Here is a 22,755-nt window from a genome sequence, read left to right as displayed (position 1 = left end):
TCAGTTTGTGGAGAATGACACTAGTGCCATTCTACATGTGAGTTTGCAGAGAATGTCACATGGAGAAATTCCATGTGAGCTTCATGGAGAATGGCACCATCTGAGTTTGTGGAGATTGGCACTAGTGCCATTCTCCATAAAGTCTTATGGAGAGCCACTAGTTTGTGAAGGGAATTGTGGAGATTGGCACCAGTGCCATTCTCCACAATCGAATGTGTATAGAACTTTGGAGATTGGAGATTGGAATCGGTGCCATTCTTCACAAGTGCCATTATGACTTTATGGGGGATGGAACTAGTGCCATAATGATAATAGTGACATTCTCCCCAATTGCATGTGAGGAGGAATGGAACTGCTGCCCTTCTCCATAACCTCATGTGAGGAATGGCACAAGTGCGATTCTCCACAGATTCACACTAACATAGGAATCAGTGCCATGTCTCATAGGGGGTTGTGTAGATTTGCCCCAGTGTCATTCTCCATATATTCACATGGATATCGACACCATGTGAGTTTGTGGAGAATGGCACTAGTGCCATTCTCCATGTGAGTTTGTGGGCAATGTCACATGTAGCAATTTCATGTGGGTCTCATGAAGAATTTCCAATCCATAATGGAGTTGGGATGAATTTGGTTAATAGATGGTATTAATCAACAAGGAAAGAATGAATAGATTCTACTTGTCTAAAAAATTGAAACCACACAGGCATTGCATAGAACAATGACCCCTACCCTATGGCGATGGGAGCTTGGAAGTATCGGGAAAGTGTATATCCCAAGGATTGGGATTTCTTGTCTCTCACTCCCTAGAGATAGGATGGGTTTCATTGATAGATGGTGTCCACCAACAAGGCAAGAATAATTAGATTGTAGTTGTCTAACATAGTGGAACCACCACGAGCATTGCCTAGTGCAATGACCCCTACCACGTGGTGGTGGGAACCCGAAAGTACCAAGAAAGTCTTTATCCCAAGGGTTGGGATTCCTTGTTGATAGAAGAGCATCAACAAAGGAACTCTCAATCCCAAGAGTTGGGATGCATTCATTGATAGATGGTGTCCATCAACAAGGCAAGAATGATTAGATTGTAGTTGTTTGACATAGTGGAACCACCATGGGCATTGCCTAGTGCAATGACCCCTGCCCCGTGGTGGTGGGAACCTGGAAGTATCAAGAAAGTCTTTATCCCAAGGGTTTGGATTCAATGACCCCTACCCCATTGTGGGAACCTGGAAGTACCGAGAAAGTCTTTATCCCAAGGGTTTGGATTCATTATTGATAGAAGAGAATCAAGAAGGCACTCTAAATCCCAAGGGTTGGGATGAGTTTCATTGATAGATGGTGTCCATCAACAAGGCAAGAATGATTAGATTATAGTTGTCTGAAATAGTGGAACCACCACGGGAATTGCACTAGAGACCTAGTATTGCTATTGAAGAATGGCACTAGTGCAATTCTCCATGTGATTTTGTGATGAATGGTACCATGTCCATGTGAGTTTATGTTGAATTATACCATCTAAAATTTACCAAATCTCCCATATGCAAATGTCTCTCCTATGCAGCTATCATATGGCACTAGCAGAATTGGGTTGTGGAGAATGGCACTGGTGCCATTCTCCACAAACTCACATGGAGATAGTGTCATTCTCCACCCAGTGCCATTCTCCACAAACTCACATGGAGATAGTGTCATTCTCCACAAACTAACATTGAAATTGGCACCATGCCATTCTCTATTAACTCACATTATGTCAATAACCATGTGAAAGCTGATTGTTAAATCTAACAGGTCCTAGAGAATGGCACTAGTACCATTCTCCAAGCTGCAAGACCACAAGTTCCATATGATCTCTACATATAAGAGACCAAGGATAAAAGTCCAAGACCACAATCTCCACAAACTCACATGGAGATTGACACAAGGTTGGAGACTAGCATACTCAATGTTGAATTTCTTCCAATAATCTATCCTATACATTAATCAGATGGGACTAGAAGAATGGAATTCCAGAGCTAAATTTCAGCTTTTATGCAATTATAAAGCACTAGGAGAATGGAATTTCAAAGCTTAATTTCAAAATTTTGGTTATATTCTCCCCTACAGATTGATCAGATGTCACTAGGAGAAATAAATTTTAAAGCTGAATTTCACATTCTTTGTAAGTCTCCTGTGTGACAATAGGGGAGTGACATTCCAGTGATCATATTGGTAGTAGGAGAATGGCACAAGTGCAAATGCACATGTGAGTTTAGGGTTCTCAGTGCCATTTTCTAGGACCCAATAAGAGATTGGCACCACTACCATTCTCCACTAGTAGCAATATTTACCATAATATTCTAGGAGGGGTATTCCAGTGATCATAGGAGAATGGCAAAGGTGCCATTCTACATGTGAGTTTAGAGTTCTCAGTGCCATTTTCTAGGTCCCTACATGAGATTAGCACCACTGCCATTCTCCACTGGTGGAAATCTGCACAAGCTCACATGTAGATTGGCATTCCACTGATTTTATTGGCAGTAGGAGAATGGCACAAGCGCCAATGCACATGTGAGTTTAGGATTCTTAGTGCCATTTTTTAGATCTTAGTATGAGATTGGCACCACTTCCATTCTCCACAAAGTCACATGGAGATTGACACAAAGCCATATGATCACTACACAAGAGAGACTATGATCACTACATGGGAGGAAAGTTGAATTTCCCTAATCTACCCTATACATTCAAAGAGAATTTACTCTATACTTGGAGACTAGCATCTAAAACATTAGTATCTTGCCATAATCTACCCTATGTACATTTTGTGCCACTATAGCAGTGGGAGAATGGCATTTAAAAGCTGAATTTCACATTTTTTGCTATATTCTTCCCTATATATTGATAAGATATCACTAAGAGAATGGAATTTCAAAGCTGAATTTCATATTTCTTGCAAGTCCACCAATGTGCAATGATCACATGACAATAGGGTAGTGGCATTCTAGTGATCATATTAGCACTAGGAGAATGGCACAGGTGCCAATCTACATGTAAGTTTAGGGTTCATAGTGCTATTTTCTAGGTCCCGTCGTGAGATTAGCACCAGTGCCATTCTCCACTAGTGGCAATCTCCACAAACTCACATGTAGATTGACACTTGTGCCATATATCACTACATAGGAGAGTCTAAGAAGAAATCCAAGGCCACAATCTCCACAAACTCACATGGATATTGACACAAGGGCATACTCAAAGTTGAATTTCTTCTCATAATCTACCCTATACATTGATCAGATGGGACTAGAAGAATGGTGTTTTAGAGAATGGCACCATTGCCATTCTCCACAAGTGGCAACATAGAAGAATGGTATTTCAGAGCTGAATTTCACATTTTGTGCAATATAGCACCAGGAGAATGGCACTTGAAAGCTGAATTTCACACTTTTTTTCTATATTATGCCCAGTAAATTGATCAAATGTCATTATAAAAATAGAATTTTACAGCATAATTTCACATTCTTTGCAAGTCTCCTATGTACATTAATCATATTGAGATGAATTTTCCCTAATCTACCGTATACATTTCAAAGTTGAATTTACCATTTCAGTGTAGCATGGCACTAGTGCCAATGTACATTTGATTGACATAAACATTTTACTTAAAGCATTCACATTTTTACCAATCTTTAGATTTTTTTTTGATATTTTTTTATTTAGAACGGTACTAGTACCAAAACTTACACATAAATCTTGATCATTGTTCCACGTCTTTCACTTTATAGAGCTAGAAATTTCCAATTTTCAAATTTTATTTATCTTAAGGGAGATTGGCACTAGTGCCACTCTCAAGGACTTCTTATGAGGTCTTGGATCTTGGAGAATGGCACTAGTGCCATTCTCCATTTAAAGTTTGAATTTCAATCTCTAAATTTGCCATTCAATCATGAAAATCAAAATTGACATTCAAGTTTAACTTCAAATCAAATTTTGAAAACTAGAATTTACGTTTTGAAATGCAATTTCAAACACAATTTATATATTTGAAATAAAATTTGAAATTCAAAATATGAATCTGGATTTGAATTTGAATTTAATATTGGAAAGACTCAAAGGGCACGGACACCGATGGACTCATGGAGCGAGGCACGACTCAGGGACTCATGGGTAGTAGAATCAAATTGGGATGTGAGCTCGGGCATCATCTTTGTCTCTCCATCCTCAATCCAAGCTCAGCTGATTTATGGCAAGATCATAGAGTTGGAGCCGAGCTTCCAAATTCAAGCGTCATCTTTGTCTCTAGCTCCATCGCTCTGCAACCAGTTTTGTAGCTTCTAGATTCATGGAGCGAGTGGGGAAGCAGCTCACCTTGCAGGATTGGGAGCAGATCTTCCATGACTTTTTGAGGTGACAATCGATCCAAATGGCTTTCATAGTACCCTGGCCTCACCATCCTCGAACACGCTCTCTACATCATCGTCGAGAAGGAGTACCCTCTAAAAACTCACCTCCTCAACTTCATCGAAGAGAACACTGACCTCCTCATTGGCGAAGACGACGCCCAAGAGGGCCCCACAAGCATTTATGAGGCCCTGTGCACCGTCCTTAATGCTCCTGCAAATGGGCTCATCGGAGCAAACCTACTCAAGCAACAGATGATGACCATAGCTACTATGGCCATGGTGGTTGTGGACATCGCCATGCATCAGCTCGAGACATTGGTGGAGGTTATGCTCAGCATGATCAATCAACCAAATCATCTTGTGGATCACCAGCCCAAGGGCATCGCTTGTGAGTGTCTCAGGGGGTAGAGGGCACGGACATCGACGGACTCACAAAACCAGTAGATTGATGGAATGTCGCACGGGTGATTGAGGGCACACAAATTGAGGGCCTGCGATGAGCAGATTTGAGGAGTAGGCAATTGCGACAACTGCGACAATAGGGCGAAGCTTGAAGGAGATGAAGGTAGGGTAGCTAGAGTTTTTACCTATGCATTTTATTATTTTAACCTTTTGCATTTCTTTTTTTTTTTGTTTTATTTAACCTAACCTACTTAACCTATTCAACCTAGGTTTAACCTATTCAACCTAGGTTTAACCTATCAAACCTATTCAACCTTTCATGTAACCTATTTAATCTATACCACACTCCTTTTCTTCCCTTTATCCCATTTTTTCACTCCTTTTCTTTAACCTATGCTTGCGATCTAATGCTTACTTGTCCTTTGAGTTCCTCCCCTACTGGCTCACTTGACTTTAAAAATCTAAAACTCACAACCTACATGCAATCTTCATCTCGAATCAATATGAGTACAATTGTACTTTTGCGAAAAAAATTCCAAGCATACTCAAGCGGGTGAGAGGAGCGGATTGGAGGGAGAGGGCAGAGGGCTATGGTAGAACGAAGGCTCGGCTATGGTGATTAATTTATCTCAATTAGCCTTTCGGCCACCTTCCCAAGAGCCTCTCCCCTCTCCCCTCTCCTTCCACTCTGCTACTCTCCCTCTCCCTCTCCCTCCACTCTCCAATACCTCTCCTCTCCCTTTCCCTCCACTGTGTTCTTCCCCTCTCCCTCTCCCTCTGCTCAGCTTGCTCTACTCCCTCCCCTTCTCCCTCTACTCTCTCTCCCTCCACTCTCTTCCTCCCACTCACCCTCCCTCTATGCCTCCCTCTCTTTATAGTTGCTATGGCGCCCTCTAGAACGTTCACGAGTCTCCAGAATCTTCGTGCATAATTTTTTGACTATGGCTTACCTTAATCGCCTGTCGCGTGTTTGAATGGAAAAAAACCTTAGTTTAATTGCCTGTCGATGCTCAAGCTACTAATTAATAACATGATTAAAACTCATCATGGGGACCTACTACTCTGATGAGCATGATTCCAAAGCAGACATTTTTTTTTAAATATGGAAAAAATCACATGCTCGTCAATTAATTCAATCTACAACTTAAAAAATCACATTAATTGGACCTTAATAAAGGTAAGCATACTCTAACATAAAAATGTGTAACTCAGCATAACTAAACTAAAATGAATAAACTCACACAAGTAATGTAATATCAATCAAGTATTTAGCCTATGCATTTCATTTATTTAACATATTTCTTTTATTTAGCCTATGCATTTCTTTTATTTAACATATTTAACCTATGCATTTCTTTTATTTAACATATCTAACCTATGCATTTCTTATATTTAACCTATTTCCCTTGTGCATTCCTTTTTTTAACCTATGTATTTCTTTTAGTTCTTTTTTACATTGTCCATACTCCTTTTCTTCCTTTTTTATTTTGTCCTCATGCCTTTTATTTAACCTATTCTCATCTTCCTTTTAAAAATCCATAGCTTGGGATCTAATGTTCTAAAGCCGACATTTTTTTTTAAACGTGGAGAAAAATCACATGCTCATCAACTAATTCAATCTGTAACTTAAAACTTTACATTACTTGGACCTTGATCAAGGAAAACGTACTCTAACATAAAAAATTTTAACTCAACCAACTTAGCATAACTAAACTAACATGAATAAACTCACACAAGCTAGGTTCCCTAAATTAATATCGATTAACTATGACATTTATGAATAAATAAAAATAAAAATAATGTATGATTTCAATTGAATACCACGTTTATGAACACAGCATTCTTTTAGTAGTATGTTCACTCTTGTGTTTTTTGACACTCTCACTCCTAGTGTCCATGCTCCCTCATCACTATCACCATGTCATAGTGTGTTCCCACCCTAAAATTCCTAAAATATTCCCTCAACCTTGCACCTTTCCAACATCACTCTCTCTTCCTATCCCCTAACTTCCCACTCCTTAGATCTACTCTCACCCTTATCTCAAAAACCCATTCTACATTCACAATATTTTCTCACTTCTTAGATCTACTCTCACTCTTATCTCCAAACCCCAACTTTCCACTTACTCTCACCTTTATCTCCAAACCCCATCCTACTTTCATAATCCTTCTCTCCCACTCCTGATCTATGCTTGCAACCTTGAAACTCCTAGACTAGACTTCTCAACACTCACCACTTTGATCCATGAAGTAGACTATATCTTCCATTTCTCAACGCTATCCCCAAAGGAGGAAATAGATCCATATAAACATAGCCCAATTAGCTTGAAAATGGAGCTCTACCATGAGGACAATTTTTCAAAGCCACATCTTCTAGAACGGATGTATTAGCTGGATTTTTGTTCTCTCATAGACTTGTTGGTCTCCCATGGACATTAATAGACTTTATTTCTTTCTTTCTTTCTCCTCTACTACATTCTCAAGATTTCCTTGCACAACTATTGATAAGAGGTGGAGTAACAAAGTGCAATTTTGTGCTATGCCTAAATATACTTGATCTCTGGGGATGACAAGACAAGAGAAAATTGAATGTGAAGGGGAATGGGATTGTGGAACTATCCCATGAGATGGGCAAGGCATAAGAAGCCCCACGTCCTTCTAGAGGAGTGATAGGATTACTTTCACTTTCATTGGAGTATTGAGAGGCCAACTTCTATTCCCTGTACCTCTTGATAAATTCTAGCCCCCTATTGAGTGCCCTCTATCATTTCAATGAAAAGCATGAGCTCTATACTACTCCTTTGAATGGATGGAATTGGATGTCCATCTGGCCTATCCATCCTCCATAGTAGGGCATCCTCCACCTATCAATTTTATGGCATGTCTTGTTGGACCTCCCTCTCTTGAAACAACACCCTATATCTCCCATTTCTTTCTCCACTCTACCCCTTCTAAACCCTAAAAGTTTTTTATTAACTGTTACAACTCTTTGTTACTCTTAAAGATCTAGAAGGCGATGAAAATCTTAATCAACCTTCATAAACAACAATCCTTCTTCACCAATGCTAATATAGGAACTAATTTCCATGCTTGAGACTACATCACTTTGAGGCCATATGACTAAATCTGTGATGAATTTGCTATAATAAAGAACCAAACATATTTCTAGGTAACCAAAACCTTAGAACTTAGAAATGACAAACAATGGCAACAACTAAATACATAGGTTAATAATTTTTTAAAGTATGTATGCATGATTAAAGGTGCGATAAAGTATCCATTAAGTGTAGTAGGATGACAAAATGTCAAGCACCAAATAAAGGGTCATTGTGCATGAGAACCATAGGTGACTAGGTGTTGAATAGGTGCTCAAAATGAAAATTTTGAAGTATGTAGGCAAGATTAGATGTGCTATAAATTACCCATTGAGTGTGGTAGGATGACAAAATGTCAAGCACCAAATCAAGGGTCATTGTGCATGAGAATTATAGGTGAATAGGTGTTGAATAGTTGTTGGTAGACTGCTAGGTACTTCTCTCTATGTGCAATGGCCTTCATGGGAGAGAGATCCTACTTCCTCTATGGGTTCTTGGAGGACTTTAAAATGCCTTCAAGAAGATTATTAGTAAGTCACCTCAAAGGAACTGCAAGGAGAATCTAGCAAATTGAGGTAGCCATACACTTAGATGAGGTTCTCTTGGGTGACAAGATTCACTCTATGGACATGTGGCTAGGAGGCTAGAACCCTTATGAGATCAAGGATTCAACTTTATGTTATGACACTACTAGGATTAGATAGGGAAGCCTGGGTCTTTGATGTCCATTCTGGGGGTGGGCAATCTAAATCTAGAGATCATATTCTTATACATATTGTGTTTCATCTTGTCAAGGTTGTAGGTCATATGGAACAATGCTTTTGGAATCAATATGGTACCTAGACCCAAACCCGTCACATTTCCTTGGGATCCTAGAGCCTTTGTCTCTATGGTGGCATCCCCATAAAGTATTTGTAGTGGGACATCAAGGACTGGGAATGTATTGATGCTAGGCATCAAGAGAAGAGCCTTCCCGTCTTTTGATGTTATTGCACTATGAGAAGATCCTCCCCATCTTTTGATTCATGGTTATTGATGCCAAGATATTTCAGCTCATCCTTAGAGGTTGGATTCCCACCCAAGCTCCTCATTGAGATACTTTTCAAATTTCTATTGATCTGCAAAAATCATTTTGGAAGAGACTCTTGAAACCCCTCAAGAATAGAAAAATCGCTCTATTCTTTTGGCTCTCTATTCATGGTGGGATTGCAATGAACTAGTGGACGTCAATGTTTGGGGTAAATTCAACATGTCCTTATTGTCTCTCCGTTGATGACTCTACTCATCATTGCTTATGGGACTGCAAAGAAGCGAGGATTATTTGGAAGGGGAACGCTAGCCTATTAAGTACCTTTATGTGTTATCCTTTCTTCATGAATTGGGGCTTTTGGGGCCTTGGGTGATCTATGAGCAACATGACTCTTCTTGGTCTCTCTCCATTGGATGACACTTGGTAGAGTCATGTTCATTGGATGATGTTCTTGGCTCTTTGTACAACCCTATGCAGCATCTATAGATACTTCATGTGGAATATTTTAGTGAGCATATAAATGTGGTAAATTTGGAGATCTAGATGTACAGATGTTTTGGATGGTTCCCAGGTCCACCCTACACACACATTGGCTAGTATCTAGACAGACATGGTACACACATTGGTAGTCATTTGCACGGAGCATGGAAGGGTCTTCACAAATAGCCTCTACCAAGAGAAATGTTCTCTTGATGGAGTGGATTGGCTCCCCATTTTCTCAAAATCCCCCATGGTCTTGAGGTGGCATTTTTAGCCTCAACATAGAATGCTTTCTAGCTATTTTAAAGTAGCTTGATTTTGCCCCATTTGGGGTTTGGTTTCTCATGCATTGCATGATGTACTTCTCCCTTGAGATTTTCTCTTATAGTTTCATTCATGCTTAAGTTCTTGTGGGGAAAAAAACAACAATGATATTAGAATATCTAAATGCTTATCTTAAGTCTCACCATTAATACTCTCATTTTTTTGGTTCCTAAGTATTCAAAAATAAAATTCCTCATCACCCTCAAATGAAGTGGAAAAAAGATAGTGTTTCATTTAGAAAAATGCTTCAACCTTGATGAGTACACAAAATACATCAATAGGAGGTTTTTAAGCCAAGAAATTATTAATAATTGACCATCCAAGACATCTTATAGCACAAGTGAGAGATTAAATGAGCATCACCATCAACACAAGACCCACACTAAACAAAACACAATCTCAATACGAGCCAAATGGGAATTCAAGCCAAAAAAGAGCTCTACATCCCTAAAGAAATGAACATCAATGACACCCTAAAGCAAGAAGGAAATCCTCCGAAACATTGATAGGTATGTAAAATTATAAGAAGCGAGAATAGAAAAAGAAAATGGGACAACAAAGACAAAAATAAGTATTGTCTAGAAGGAACAAAATACCTAGACAAAAGATCTCCTCAAGTAGAATGAAAATCCTCCAACTTTATGCTCAAGTAGGATGAAATCCTCCAAAACACTAGTGGGATAGTAAATTATTTAAAGAAGATAAGAATAGCAAAAGTAAATATAACAAAGAACACAACAAAGAGTCAATGCCATGGAAGGAGAAAAGGAATGAATACTACCTTATTTGCTCTATTACGAAAACACTTGCAAAAGACCCAAGGGGAAGCAAGTTTTTAGTGCAAAATACCACTTCATGTAAGAGGGAAGAGCAAGTGGGTTGCTTTGAATCCAACAAAAAATAGTGAGAGAAAAGGGATGTTCTTAGAGGTTGCAAGTTGCAACAACTTAGAACGATGCAAAGACAAACATATTAAGCCTTTCCAAACTTGAATCCACACAAGGGTAACTTAGCCCAATAGTCCCCACAATGAGCTCTACTCAGCATCACAATTTCATTGAATCATATGAGTGATCATCATAAAGGTATTTTTCTTACACACATGTCAGATGTTGGCTATGGTGATAGTCTTTAATTGTCTTCACATATCCATACTCCCTTCTTTGCAGCCCAAGTCTCATTTTCCTCCTTATCTAAAATCTAATGGATCTCTTAAGGATAAAGAGACCATCAAAACATGTCACAAGCGTCATCAATCCAAAATCAAATTGATGGTTAAGATTTTTTTTTGAAGATTTTTGGAAAATAAGTTTTCTATGATAGATAGTTGTTTGTTTTTTATATGGCGATTCGTAGATGTCATCAAGTAAATCAAATGAGATAGAGCAACCCCAAAATCATTTGAATAAGCCTACATGAGAAGATATTATGTCACTATTCATCATTTAAGAGTGCCATAAGTAGACAACTTTGCATAACTAATAACCATATTCAAGAATTTGAACTGTGAACATACGTGCAAAACAATGAGGAGGTATGAGCCAAGATTTGTAGTTGTAAGTATCATTGTCCTTGTGTGAGATTGAAATTTTTCTTCAATACGTGGGTATTCTATTTTAGGGTGCTCAAAGGGAGCTATATGAAAGGTGAAATGTTGCATTACACTATCAATCTCATTAATTGAAACTATCAGTGCTTGCAAAAAGAAGCATGATCAAAGAGGACAAGAAGCATGAGGGGATCCCAAGAGCATTAACATGTATTTACACAAGAGAAGAAATTATAAGCAATATGATGCACTCTATGATAAGATCCTAATCCAAGGAATTAACATAAAGAGGAAAATCTTCCCAGAGAGGGAGAGTAGTTAGAACCGCATCCCATAATTCTTGTGGAGGCTCAATTAATAGATGAGGCAAACACAACAAGGTGTGACATAAGTGTCACCTCTCTTTTTTTGTAAGAAATATTGTGTATTGCTATAAGACATTTATTTAAACTTTGAACTAATCTACCATTTTTGCATCGCTTGCTTCATACGCTGCTTCCAAAACATAACATGGTCCCAAATTCTAGGAAAGAGGCAAAGCAAGTTCTCTCAATGTTGAGTGTACACTGTATGCAAATGATTGTATTCTTATGATGAGTATGAGCATGCTATAATTTGTCAAAAATGTGGAGCACTATGATATAGGCAAGAAACACAAGGGGATACGATATCAAAAAAGGTAATGTGATATATTCCTATTTACCATAGGCTAAAAGACATTGTTCATTGTGCTTCATTGGCCCAACTTATGGATTGGTATAACAAAGAAACACGAGGGGATAAGATATCAAATGAGGTGTTGCAATATTTGCCTATTGTACGTAAGAGAGAGCACATGTTTTGATGTGATTCATTAGCCCAACTTATGGACTAGCATGCTTGAAATCGCTCAACAAATGGCTCAACTCGGAATGGAAGGAGCAAGTGGCAAGAGTTTAAAGATTAGCCTCATTATTTATGTCTTGGGTTGGCTATGGATCAAAGGGATTAGCAATCCACATCTTGGTCTACATGACCAATGAACAGCTATGAATTGATTCCTCGATGGCTTACTATATAGAAGTAGCATCTCGTGCTATCCCTAATAATTCCATGCAACATAAGATGAATAACATGGACGTTGATAGGATGAATAGAGCAACCAAAAAATAGCCTTTATAGCATCAATGTTAAGGGGTAAAATAAGTAACCCGACTTTAGTATCGGAATGGTTAAGAGTCGGAGTAGTTAGAAGTTATAACTGAAATACCAACCACGGAGTCGGATATAGCAAGAAGGTGAGAGACAGACTAAGAGAGAGGAATACGCAATGTGAATTCTTATAGTAGCTTATCTGATGATGAATACAATTCTGACTATTATCTATTCTGCGCATGATGTTTCCATTACTATTTTTCAAAGTGCAATGTTGTATCTATTTCCTTCTTTCCCTTTGAGCAATGAGAGAGAGAAGTGTATTATGTTCTGTAGTGATAATGTCTTGACTATCTTGTAGATCTCAGTTCTTTCTTTCAGCAATGCACAGTTAGTATAGCTCTCTATTTTCCAAACCCCCAAAGAACAAAATTTTGTATTCCATTAACACTGGCAATCCTGCAGGTTCGAATACCCATCAACCTATCCAATAGTCAAAGATCAAGACTAGTGGCTTGTGAGCCATGAAGAGATCACCTCAATCCGATGTTTTTGAAAGATGGCGGGCTTTGACAATCCCAAACAAGGTTCGACTCACGTATAATGTATATTTATTTGAATTGAGTACACTAACATCCTTGGCATGGCAATGCGTATAAAAAAGAATGAATGTCTGCAAATAGCCAAGGCAACAACCCCATATCTCAACATACGTGTAACAGTTTGCAACTCCAACTTTGGGGATAGCAAGAGCAACAACAACAAGATGAATAAGTAAAAGCTAGTGCTGACATGGCACTAACACATCAAGAAGGCGTGATCCAAACAATGACACAGGAAGAAACCGAGGTCAAAATCCCAAAGGATGAATCAAGGGGAGATCCCGCAATTTCAAGCATCCTTGGTTGATCTTAGTAACCCAGTGAATTGGGCTACTTTCGTGCATGAACGGATAATGGGAGAGATCAGTGGCAAAGACAAGTGGAGAAGTACCACTCACAGTAAGCTCCAATCAATATTGTATACTCTATTTATTCAAGTTCCAAAAGGTCCAAAGCCATAGCAGTGCCTACCATTTTCGGATGAGGAAAATGAACCAGACAACCAATGGCTCGAGGAAGAGATTCAAAGATAGAAAATAGTCAAACTGTTGAGGGAGGCAGGTTATGTGAGCAGTTAGAAATTGAGGCAATTGTAGGAGGACAAAAGAGTTTGCAATCACCACTGGAAATAACTCACCAACACAGCAAACCAAAATCAATTAAAAGTCCTAAGTTAAAAATCAGATGCAAGACTACCAATAGGAGACTATGCAACAGGATGAATAGGAAGCTAAAAGACAGGCAGAGCAGAAAGTTAAATAAACTATGCCAAAAAAAGAAAGACAAGAAAATCCAGAAGACCAGAGGCGGGAAAGTAACGAGGGAACACCCCCAATGGAAGAAGAGCATATGAACTCACCATAGCAAAGGCAGTCACCATTGGCACAAGAGAATCTAGAAAACAGAGAACAAAGTCTTGAGGAAAATGATGAAGATCAAATAACATTACTGACGCAGATGAAGCCATTAATCTTTTACAGAGATTTCAAGTACAACAAAGGGAACAATACACAGGGATTCAAAATGTTTATTTGGAATGGTAGCAATTGAAAGAAGAAAATGATGTCTTGCTTGAACGGAACCACTATTTAAAACAGGATCTACAGTACAAGGTGGAAGAACAAAAAATGTAAGCACATTAGTATGAAAAGGAAAAAATGAAACTACAACAGAATGTAGAGCAGCTCAAATCTAAATTGATTGAGAACCAGCAAACAACCGAGGCCTTAAGGAAATGGTCCAGATCCAACAAGGACTGTTCAGAGAAGTGGGAAATTTGACAGAAGAACATAGTAGATTATTTTCTACAAATTTACTGTTAAAAGAGAAAAGTACAACACTTGCTCTAGTTGAAATTCAATTGTAGAATATGCAAGATAAAGAGGAGTTGCAAATTGCAGGAACATTTATGCCTCCACTTACATTGTCTAAAATGTAGGACAAACTGACACAGCATATGGTACAGTTATGGGCACAAGCGGGAAATAGATTGCTCCACTTGCAAACACAGCCAGTTCAATATTGGGATGATCATATTTAGAATTTATCTAAATTCTTATTGAACAAAGAGGTGCATGGATTGAAAAAAGAAATATATGCATTGAAGATCAAGTTGGCTAAGACAAAGGAGTCTAAACCAATAGGTTCCTTAGCTGAAGAAGAATCAGAACAATTGATAAGAGAGGAACCTGAAACTTCTTCAACACAATTTCTGTCCCATGTTAAACCTTTTCCTGCATTTGCAACAATTGCTTTTGAAGAACCACTGGCTCCAACAAAATAGAATGCAGTAGCAAAATGTATGACAGATAAGGAAGCAGTTCATCCTCTCCTTATGACAAAAATAGATAAAATAAAAGATATGGATGTGGAAATTTATGATATTGAAGATGAAGACATAGAATTTAATCTCACAGGAATTGATAACTCTCTTGATATTCTAGCTCAAAAAATTACAACATTGACAAATGAAAACCAAGTTGTGGATGATAGACACCCCACTGACACAACTCCGGTGACACCAACTTTCAAACTATGGATTATCCATATTTTAACCTGAAAGGTGATGACGCTGAACAAGGTAATGAAATTACCCAACGTGATGATCTGAAGGCAGCATAGTCTACCAAAACAATTACTAGTTTCAGAGAAATTTTTGAATTCGTTGTTATTATTTCATTTTGTTAGTTTTTCAATTTGTCCATAGTTTATAGTAAAAATATCAAATAAATATAACGTCTTAGTCTTTTTGAAAACAACTGGCACCATTTTGCTATTTAAAATTCTAGTTTTACTTAGGGGAGGGGTGAACAGCTATGTATGGAATCTGTTAGTATCTTGGTACTGCACCAAGCTATGCCAGCAGATAACTGCATAGTCTTGGTCTGATGGGATGTTACATCAGATACAAGAGTTCACTACTTTCCGAAAGTCAAAATCTAAAATTTTGAGGTGGGTTCGGGTCAGAAATTTAGTCCAAATTCCTATCCATTGGGTGTGCCAAGTGTTAAAGGGTTACTTATTTTACCCAACTTTAGTATCAAAATGGCTGAGCAATTGAAAGTTATAACTAAAATACCAACCGCGGAGTCGAATATAGCAAGAATGTAAGAGACAAAATGAGAGAGAGGGATACGCACAAGTGTGTACCGGGAGACACTTTCAAAAGTTATGTGAGTGCCAATTTTCTAGTTTGAGTGGAAGAGGGCTTCCTATCTGATCCTATGGGGGTTTCCCTACAAGTTTTGTAGTTTTCTTTGGTATTGTTGTGTGACTTGCTGAGTAGATTGTCTTCTTGTTGTAGAGTTCTCGAAATTTGTAGTTCATGAGAGGTTGATGTGTGCACTATGCGAGACTACAAAATAAAAGCTCATAAAATTCAAACACTAGAGAATACAATATGTAGAGAAGCAATTCTTCAACATATTGAATTGGGAGAATATAATGAATAATGCTTCATTTCTTCCAACACAATTCTTTCCCATTTCAACGAGACTAAAACATATGTCATCTCTCTCTCACCATCTCTTATGCACACATCTACCATTACTTGTGTGTGCACTCTCCCCCCTAATTGCTTTAATGGGCAGATACATTTTCAAAAAGGTAATTTTGCAATGAACTAAGTGATTCAAGCTTTAGTTATCCTTCCCATTTTTTATAATGATGCATTGGAATGAAAGGGATTAGTGGTATTCTTTGGCTTTGTTGGAAGTTCATAAATCTCCCTAAGGTGGTGGTGTAAGGTACTAGAATATATCCAATCATACAAATTTAAATTTTTTGTTGTTCTAAAGTCCAAAAATCTACACAGAAAATAAAAGAGAAAACGAAAGAGAAGGAAAAATAACTTTTTTGGAAAACAAAAGGAAGACATACTTAGCAAGCAAAGCAACACTTATGTTGTCATCAGTGCCCAAGCATAAGCAGCTATAGTAGGTTTCTAAAGACCCGTGGAGTCTCTTGGGCAAACCCAGTGCTTACTAAAATACATCAAATAAGCAAACTAGGGTGTGGTAGGCCACCTAAGGGGAATGAATGAAGAGAGTAATCTATAATATGTTGATTATAAATTAACAATTAAGAAAGGATGGCAGGACAGTGTTTGAAAAATACATGACTATAAACTAAGCTGACAATAGCAAGCGTTCCCTTCTTGCAAACACCTCGGCACACAAATAGAAAAAGAAGAATTTAGAATATGCAAAAGCAAAAGAACACACAAAACTTGAAATGGAAAACATATATATATATATATATATATGTATATATGTATGTATGTATGTATGTATGTATGTATGTATTTAATATAACCACACATAGTGTGGGTGGGGAGGTGGCACACTTCCTTCCCCAAATAGTTATAATTCGAGGGAACGGGCCCTTCCCTGTGCGTTGAGGTTGTAATTACCGAGAATATTAGCGCCGAGATTGAGTATCGCGAATATGTAAGAGAATGATATATTACCTAAATCTCAATGAGTGTATCTGTATTCCAACTCGAGCATTGACCAAATTCTTGTCATGATTTCTTCTATCATTTGCCGTGGAAATCCTGTCTCTACCTCCGAAGCGGTTTCTCTATGTGAGCGATGTTGGAGAGAGAGGGCGACAGAGCCAACATCAGCTAGACAAAGTAGGCATTTAGATCAAAATTAAATCCAAGGCTTATATTAGGACACGTGGCTGAAGGAGAGGCCAAGAAATCCCAAAATTTCCCATACCGCAAAGAGAGAAAACAAGAAAGGAAGAAGGTAACTAGGCAAAAATAAACAAGCAAATCAAGAAACAAAATCTTCCAAAAAAAAGGAAAAACCTCTCTCTCTCTCTCTCTCTCTCTCTCTCTCTCATAGGAATGAAATAAAGAATTTACAAAATGAATGAATAAATAATTTAAAAAATAAAAAACTAAATGAACCCCTTACGCTTATGTACCGCTTCCTACAAAAGATGAAAAAATTACATTGCTAACTTAGGAAGCAAATGCATACTAAATCAAACACTAAAAGCTCCCCACTTTTTGTTTTCAACTTATGATCAATCATTCTAAACCCGATACACCATAGATAAAAGACTACATATCTAAGACTATGCGTACTTTTTTCATTATTTTTCTTGGATCATACCTCTTGTGTATTAGTAAAGTGATCAAATTACTACAACAATTGATAAAAGACTCCTTAGTTGTACAAAGGCAAGAAAATCTATGGAATTCAAAAGAAATGATTCCATATTTTTCCAAATCAGAAATGCTTTGAGTCAATACGATGCATTTTTATAATGTGTAAACCACTATATTCAGGTTGTTCATGTTTATCATATATATCAACCTCTAATCCTATGGTAGATTGAGAAAGTCTAAGATCTAAGAAAACACAAGAATCCGTCTTGAAGTGCAATTCAATTCACAAGAGTCACGAGGATGGATTCCTTCCCCAAAAGTAAAAGCGCCTTTGTACATAAAGTCTTGAAATCCATGAACATCTAGTACAAATAAATCATCTATAAAATGCCTAACTTGGCTAAGCTTATGTAAAATGACAAGGCCCATTCTGATAGGAAGAAGTCGTTGCATAAACTAAAATTCATTAAAATTCATGAGAGAAATTATAAAAGTTTGATAAAAAGACAAATCAATTAGTGCCCATAGGGATTCCTCCAACTTGTTGAAACAAAAAAACACCTATTATAATATAAAAATTATCTAAAAGAATCTCTCTCCAAGAACAAACATATTGGAACTTCCTATCTTTGTGAATCTTTCCTTCTTAGAATCAATGTTCATGATCTTTATTATTTAGCCACAAAAAGTCAAAACATAAAGTTTTCTTAACTTTTAGCAATTCGCATTTATCTTTAACAAATTTCAGCTTAAAAACTTCAACCACTAGTTTATTGATTCTTAACTTTACGTCTTCTAGCTCAATCTTTGTATAAAGCGTAGTGAAATCATAGGTTTGAAGGAGAATAGGAGACTCTTTTTTCTGAATGCTTCAAGAGGAATTTTAAAAAAAAGACAATAGGCACCACTCCTACAAAGTAATTTAAAATCCAACTTGAATGCAAGGGGACATGTGCCTCCTTTAGTAAGTCCCTCCAAAGTTCATGGACACTAGGTAACATGGATTTGAAGCAATAGCTTAGCCATTTAGAGACATCCCTAAAGCTAGTCTCACAAGCAATTGCAATAAATCTTGGCTTCTTTGAAGCATCACATAGAAAAGGGATACTTGGATTGCAAACAAACCCAAAAGACTTGGGGAAACTTTGGTGTTTTAAGATCAAATCCTTTTCAAAAACTAAGACGTGCATAAGTTTCGGCAGACAAGTTTCCTTCTCTCGAAAGACATTCTATGTAAAACTTTTTGCAAATAAAAACATAGTATTAAAGGTCAACACATTTGCAACTCCGTAGACATAGGTTTCCTCCAGGCTGGTCAACACTAGCAGCACTAACTTGGGGAGATGGAATACTACTTAAAGTTGGTTGATTTTATCCATTAGGCTTAGTTCAAGTGTGAAACTGTACAAGGTTTGACAAGGTAGTGATGGTGATCCCAAGGCGCGAGATAGTAGTCGACAAGATAGTGTTAAATGGTGCAACTCCCTACCTAAGGGGAGTTTGTGAACTTCCAAATTAAGCCAAAGAATACCACCGAATCCATTTTCTTTCCATCACCTCATTATAAAAAATGAGAACGATAACCAAAGCCTAAATCACTATACTTCATTGCAAACTTACCTTTTCAAAATCACCATTTTCTCTTCTTTTTTTGGCGCGGTGGGAGGGGGGGGGAGTTGGGGAGATAAAATACTACTTAAAGTTGGCTGATTTTGTCCCTTAAGCTAAGTACTTAGTTCAGGATGTGAAACTGTAGTTGGTTTGACAGAGTCGTGATGGTGATTCCAGGGTGAAAGAAGTAAGATGGTAGTTGCCAAGGTAGTATTACCATAACCACAAGATCACCAATGAACTCACCTCAACACAACTGAGCTTAGACACATTAATGGTGGCCACAAACGAGTGACACCAGGTCAAGGTGCTGTTCGATACCCACAATTTGCAACCAAAAGATGCAGAACAAAAAACACAAGATAATAGAGAATAACAAATATAGAGTAAGCAGCATGCACCTAATTCAATTTTAGAGTGCAACCTCTGCAAGGCAATTGTACAAAACTATAGCAAGTTTCCAAAGTGCAACTACTCATTAGCAACTTGGTTTGATAAAATGCCCCCCATGTACAAAACTGGGCAAATGCACGTCTAAATCCGATACACCTCCTGTAAAATTGTGTCAAAAAGCTCATATCTTCAAAATTTTAATTACCTCAGTAATAAAAGTAAAGTATCAGGACTCAGAGGAGGTCAGCAGCATGTGTTCAAAGGACATTTGACTAGTTAAACGATCCCCCTAATTCAATTTTAGAGTGCAACCTCTGCAAGGCAATTGTACAAAACTATAGCAAGTTTCCAAAGTGCAACTACTCATTAGCAACTTGGTTTGATAAAATGCCCCCCATGTACAAAACTGGGCAAATGCACATCTAAATCCAATACACCTCCTGTAAAATTGTGTCAAAAAGCTCATATCTTCAAAATTTTAATTACCTCAGTAATAAAGGTAAAGTATCAGGACTCAGAGGAGGTCAGCAGCATGTGTTCAAAGGACATTTGACTAGTTAAACGATCCCCAGGTTGCATATGTAGTGCACCTTCTCCATCTTTTGGGTTAAAAAGTAGCGGCAGTGGCCTTCTGCCTGGGAGGTGCCACAGTCCCTGACCACAGACAAAGAGAGATAAACTTAGAAACTGCAAAAGTGTGACAAAGAATACACGGTCTCAGACAACACAACACAGCAGCCGACAAATTTCAAGCTTCTGGGTTAGCAACCATGAATAGACAGAAATATTGCATTCTCCAAATTCAGACTCTGAACATCTACTGTACCAGGGATTAAACCCTTCAAAAAAAACTACCTTCTCTAAAGTTGTTTTTAAATAGCCTAGGCAGATGGCGCAGATGGCGCATCCTCCCTGTACCAGTAGTTTTCCTCCTGATCGCTTTTATGCTCCAATTATCTGCCACAATATCCAATCACCGTCCTGAGTGACATATACAATTCCCCAAAAAAATGTGACAAAGGTGAGAAAGTACACATCAAGACATCGAAATCCAAAACCCCAAATTAAGCACATGCTACCAGGATCTATCAAAGAGCAAGCAATGCGCCTGAAACTACATACAGTGACGTATGCGCTTAGCTGGATAAGCGCATGCAGAACACCGACTCTTTTGAATATGGAAGCTGCGACGCCCACAGCGCCTACAAAGAGTGTGAGACTTGTTCCTGCGCTTTCCAAAGCTTCCAGTTCCCTTGCCCTGAAAGTTAAGCATACACAATGCACAATTCCATGAAACAACCTGAACATATGAAGGAGCAGCCGGCACACCGGGCTGCTACTTATAATTACTGTTCAAGCACAAACATGCGACGGCTATTAAAAAAGACAGAAGTAACATCCATATATAATGATAGGAAACACGAGAAGCAACGTCCATATATGATGATAATCATTGCTTTGATGGCAGTTAGGAGCTGTATGCAGCAAGGCAAAAGCGTGTACACAGTAGCTATTTGACGCTCAGTGTGACTTGGACAGCCTAATTCAGTTACTGCTCAAAATCTTGCTTCGACTAAGGCAACTCGTTACCCTGCCTTATAGCACCCCTATAGAAAGAACGTGAAGCCCCATCTCAAGACTAACAATAGGAAAATGTCGTCTCTAGATCTTGGACGGATGACTTGCAAGTCGCTCAGCCCTTTTTAGAAAGCATTTCAGGCCAACTCCCAAATCACTAGGTCTTGGCGCACTGTTTCATTGCGCGGATTTGCGACCCTAAAAACTCGCGCGAATAGAGAACCAGCAGATTGGGTTCGAACTCTCCTCCAAAAACTTGTAGTGATACGAGGATTTCACATTTTCTTTGACAGGAAAAGGATGGTCCAACAGGAGACAAGATCGGAAGTGTGAAGTCCAAAGAACTTCTTTGCAAAAGAAAATAAAGTCCAAAGAGCGATACCAATTCAAAAACTGACAAGTGACCAGTGCCGAATAGTAGAAAATAAAACTCGTGACCAGGATTGACAGTTTCTACATAAAGCCGAGATGACGAAAAACATGTCACGGCAACAGAATTGGAAGAAATACCGTCTAGATCCTAGTAGCAATTTCACGATACAGCTCCCTCTTGTTTGAATTGTTGCAAGACTCTCTACTCCACAGAGATTGCAGGAAAAAAAAGGAATTCAGGCACGCACGACTCTATTGTCGCTTAAAGATCATCATGCTGCCAATCAAAAAGGAGAGATTACAAACAAGAAATGCATAGCACATACCATGATCGCTGGACGTTGCGGCCAACAGAAGAGAAGCCCGTCCTCACTCTGTGTCGACACTCGTGTCTTTTAGGGCTCCCACTTCCAAACCCTAAAAACTGGTTCACATGCACATGGTGGGGTGTGTGTGTGTGTGCCAACTCCTCAGCTCAAGCCCCAGGGGTGGTCACCTCGTATAGGGACACTATTGGCACTTTCAATTTCAGTACAACGCAACAAACCAAACAAACAAACAAACAAACCTCCCTTTACTGTACTTTGCACCGGTTAAAATCGTTAAAAACAGACATAAGTTTTGCAAAGGAGTTATTTATACGGGCTAAATCTCAAGGCAAAATGTATTTTAAAGGTATTTAAAACATTCACCTTGAAAATCTCGGCTTGAAATAAAAACTCCCTTTAGAATACATGCTAAAATTGGCTAGGGACTTTAAAAATTAGTCAAATATATATTTTATTATATTTAATGTTTTTATTGATAATGCTAAATAATTGTAAATTAAATGTAATCTTGATTTATAGCCGTAATCTAAGTTCTTTATAACCGTAGATCAAGGCTAACGTCTCTATCTTCTCTTACGGTTATCTAAAGCATGTCCCCCAAACTTCAATACTCTTAAGTCTTCGTAGTAATGTACAGCGTTCAATCTCCAATGGGCAGCATAGTTGTATGCTACGGATTGTGCAACGAAAGTTCTTCAAACTTCAACGTTCAAAGTTCAAGACTCAAGAGCTCTCTCAGACGTCGGTACTCTAGAACCTCGATTCTCTAGAGTCTAATTCCTATTTTCAACTCCCAAGCACTCACTCCGGGTATGTCAAGCTTTTACTTTAAAGTTTCTTTCATTCGTATTCAGGA

General features: G+C 38.2%; 1 protein-coding gene across 1 annotated transcript; it reads right to left on the bottom strand.

Annotated features, from left to right (window-relative positions):
- Positions 1–19,578: 19,578 nt before the first annotated feature.
- On the bottom strand, positions 19,579–22,050 carry LOC147883508 (large ribosomal subunit protein eL37x-like). The gene is made up of 4 exons (XM_087399413.1): positions 21,897–22,050; positions 20,743–20,878; positions 20,476–20,577; positions 19,579–20,274 (listed from the first exon to the last, which is right to left on the bottom strand). Exons 1-4 carry the CDS (start codon positions 21,897–21,899, stop codon positions 20,228–20,230), a joined length of 288 nt encoding a protein of 95 aa, XP_087255539.1. The 5' UTR covers positions 21,900–22,050; the 3' UTR covers positions 19,579–20,227.
- Positions 22,051–22,755: the final 705 nt, after the last annotated feature.

This window comes from Dipteris shenzhenensis, chromosome 28, assembly GCF_047967505.1.
Source record: "Dipteris shenzhenensis isolate YYH24624 ecotype China chromosome 28, Dip_SZ_1.0, whole genome shotgun sequence".
Classification (NCBI taxonomy): domain Eukaryota; kingdom Viridiplantae; phylum Streptophyta; class Polypodiopsida; order Gleicheniales; family Dipteridaceae; genus Dipteris; species Dipteris shenzhenensis.
Note: the sequence above shows the minus strand (reverse complement) of the source record. Positions and strands in the feature narration are given on the sequence as shown.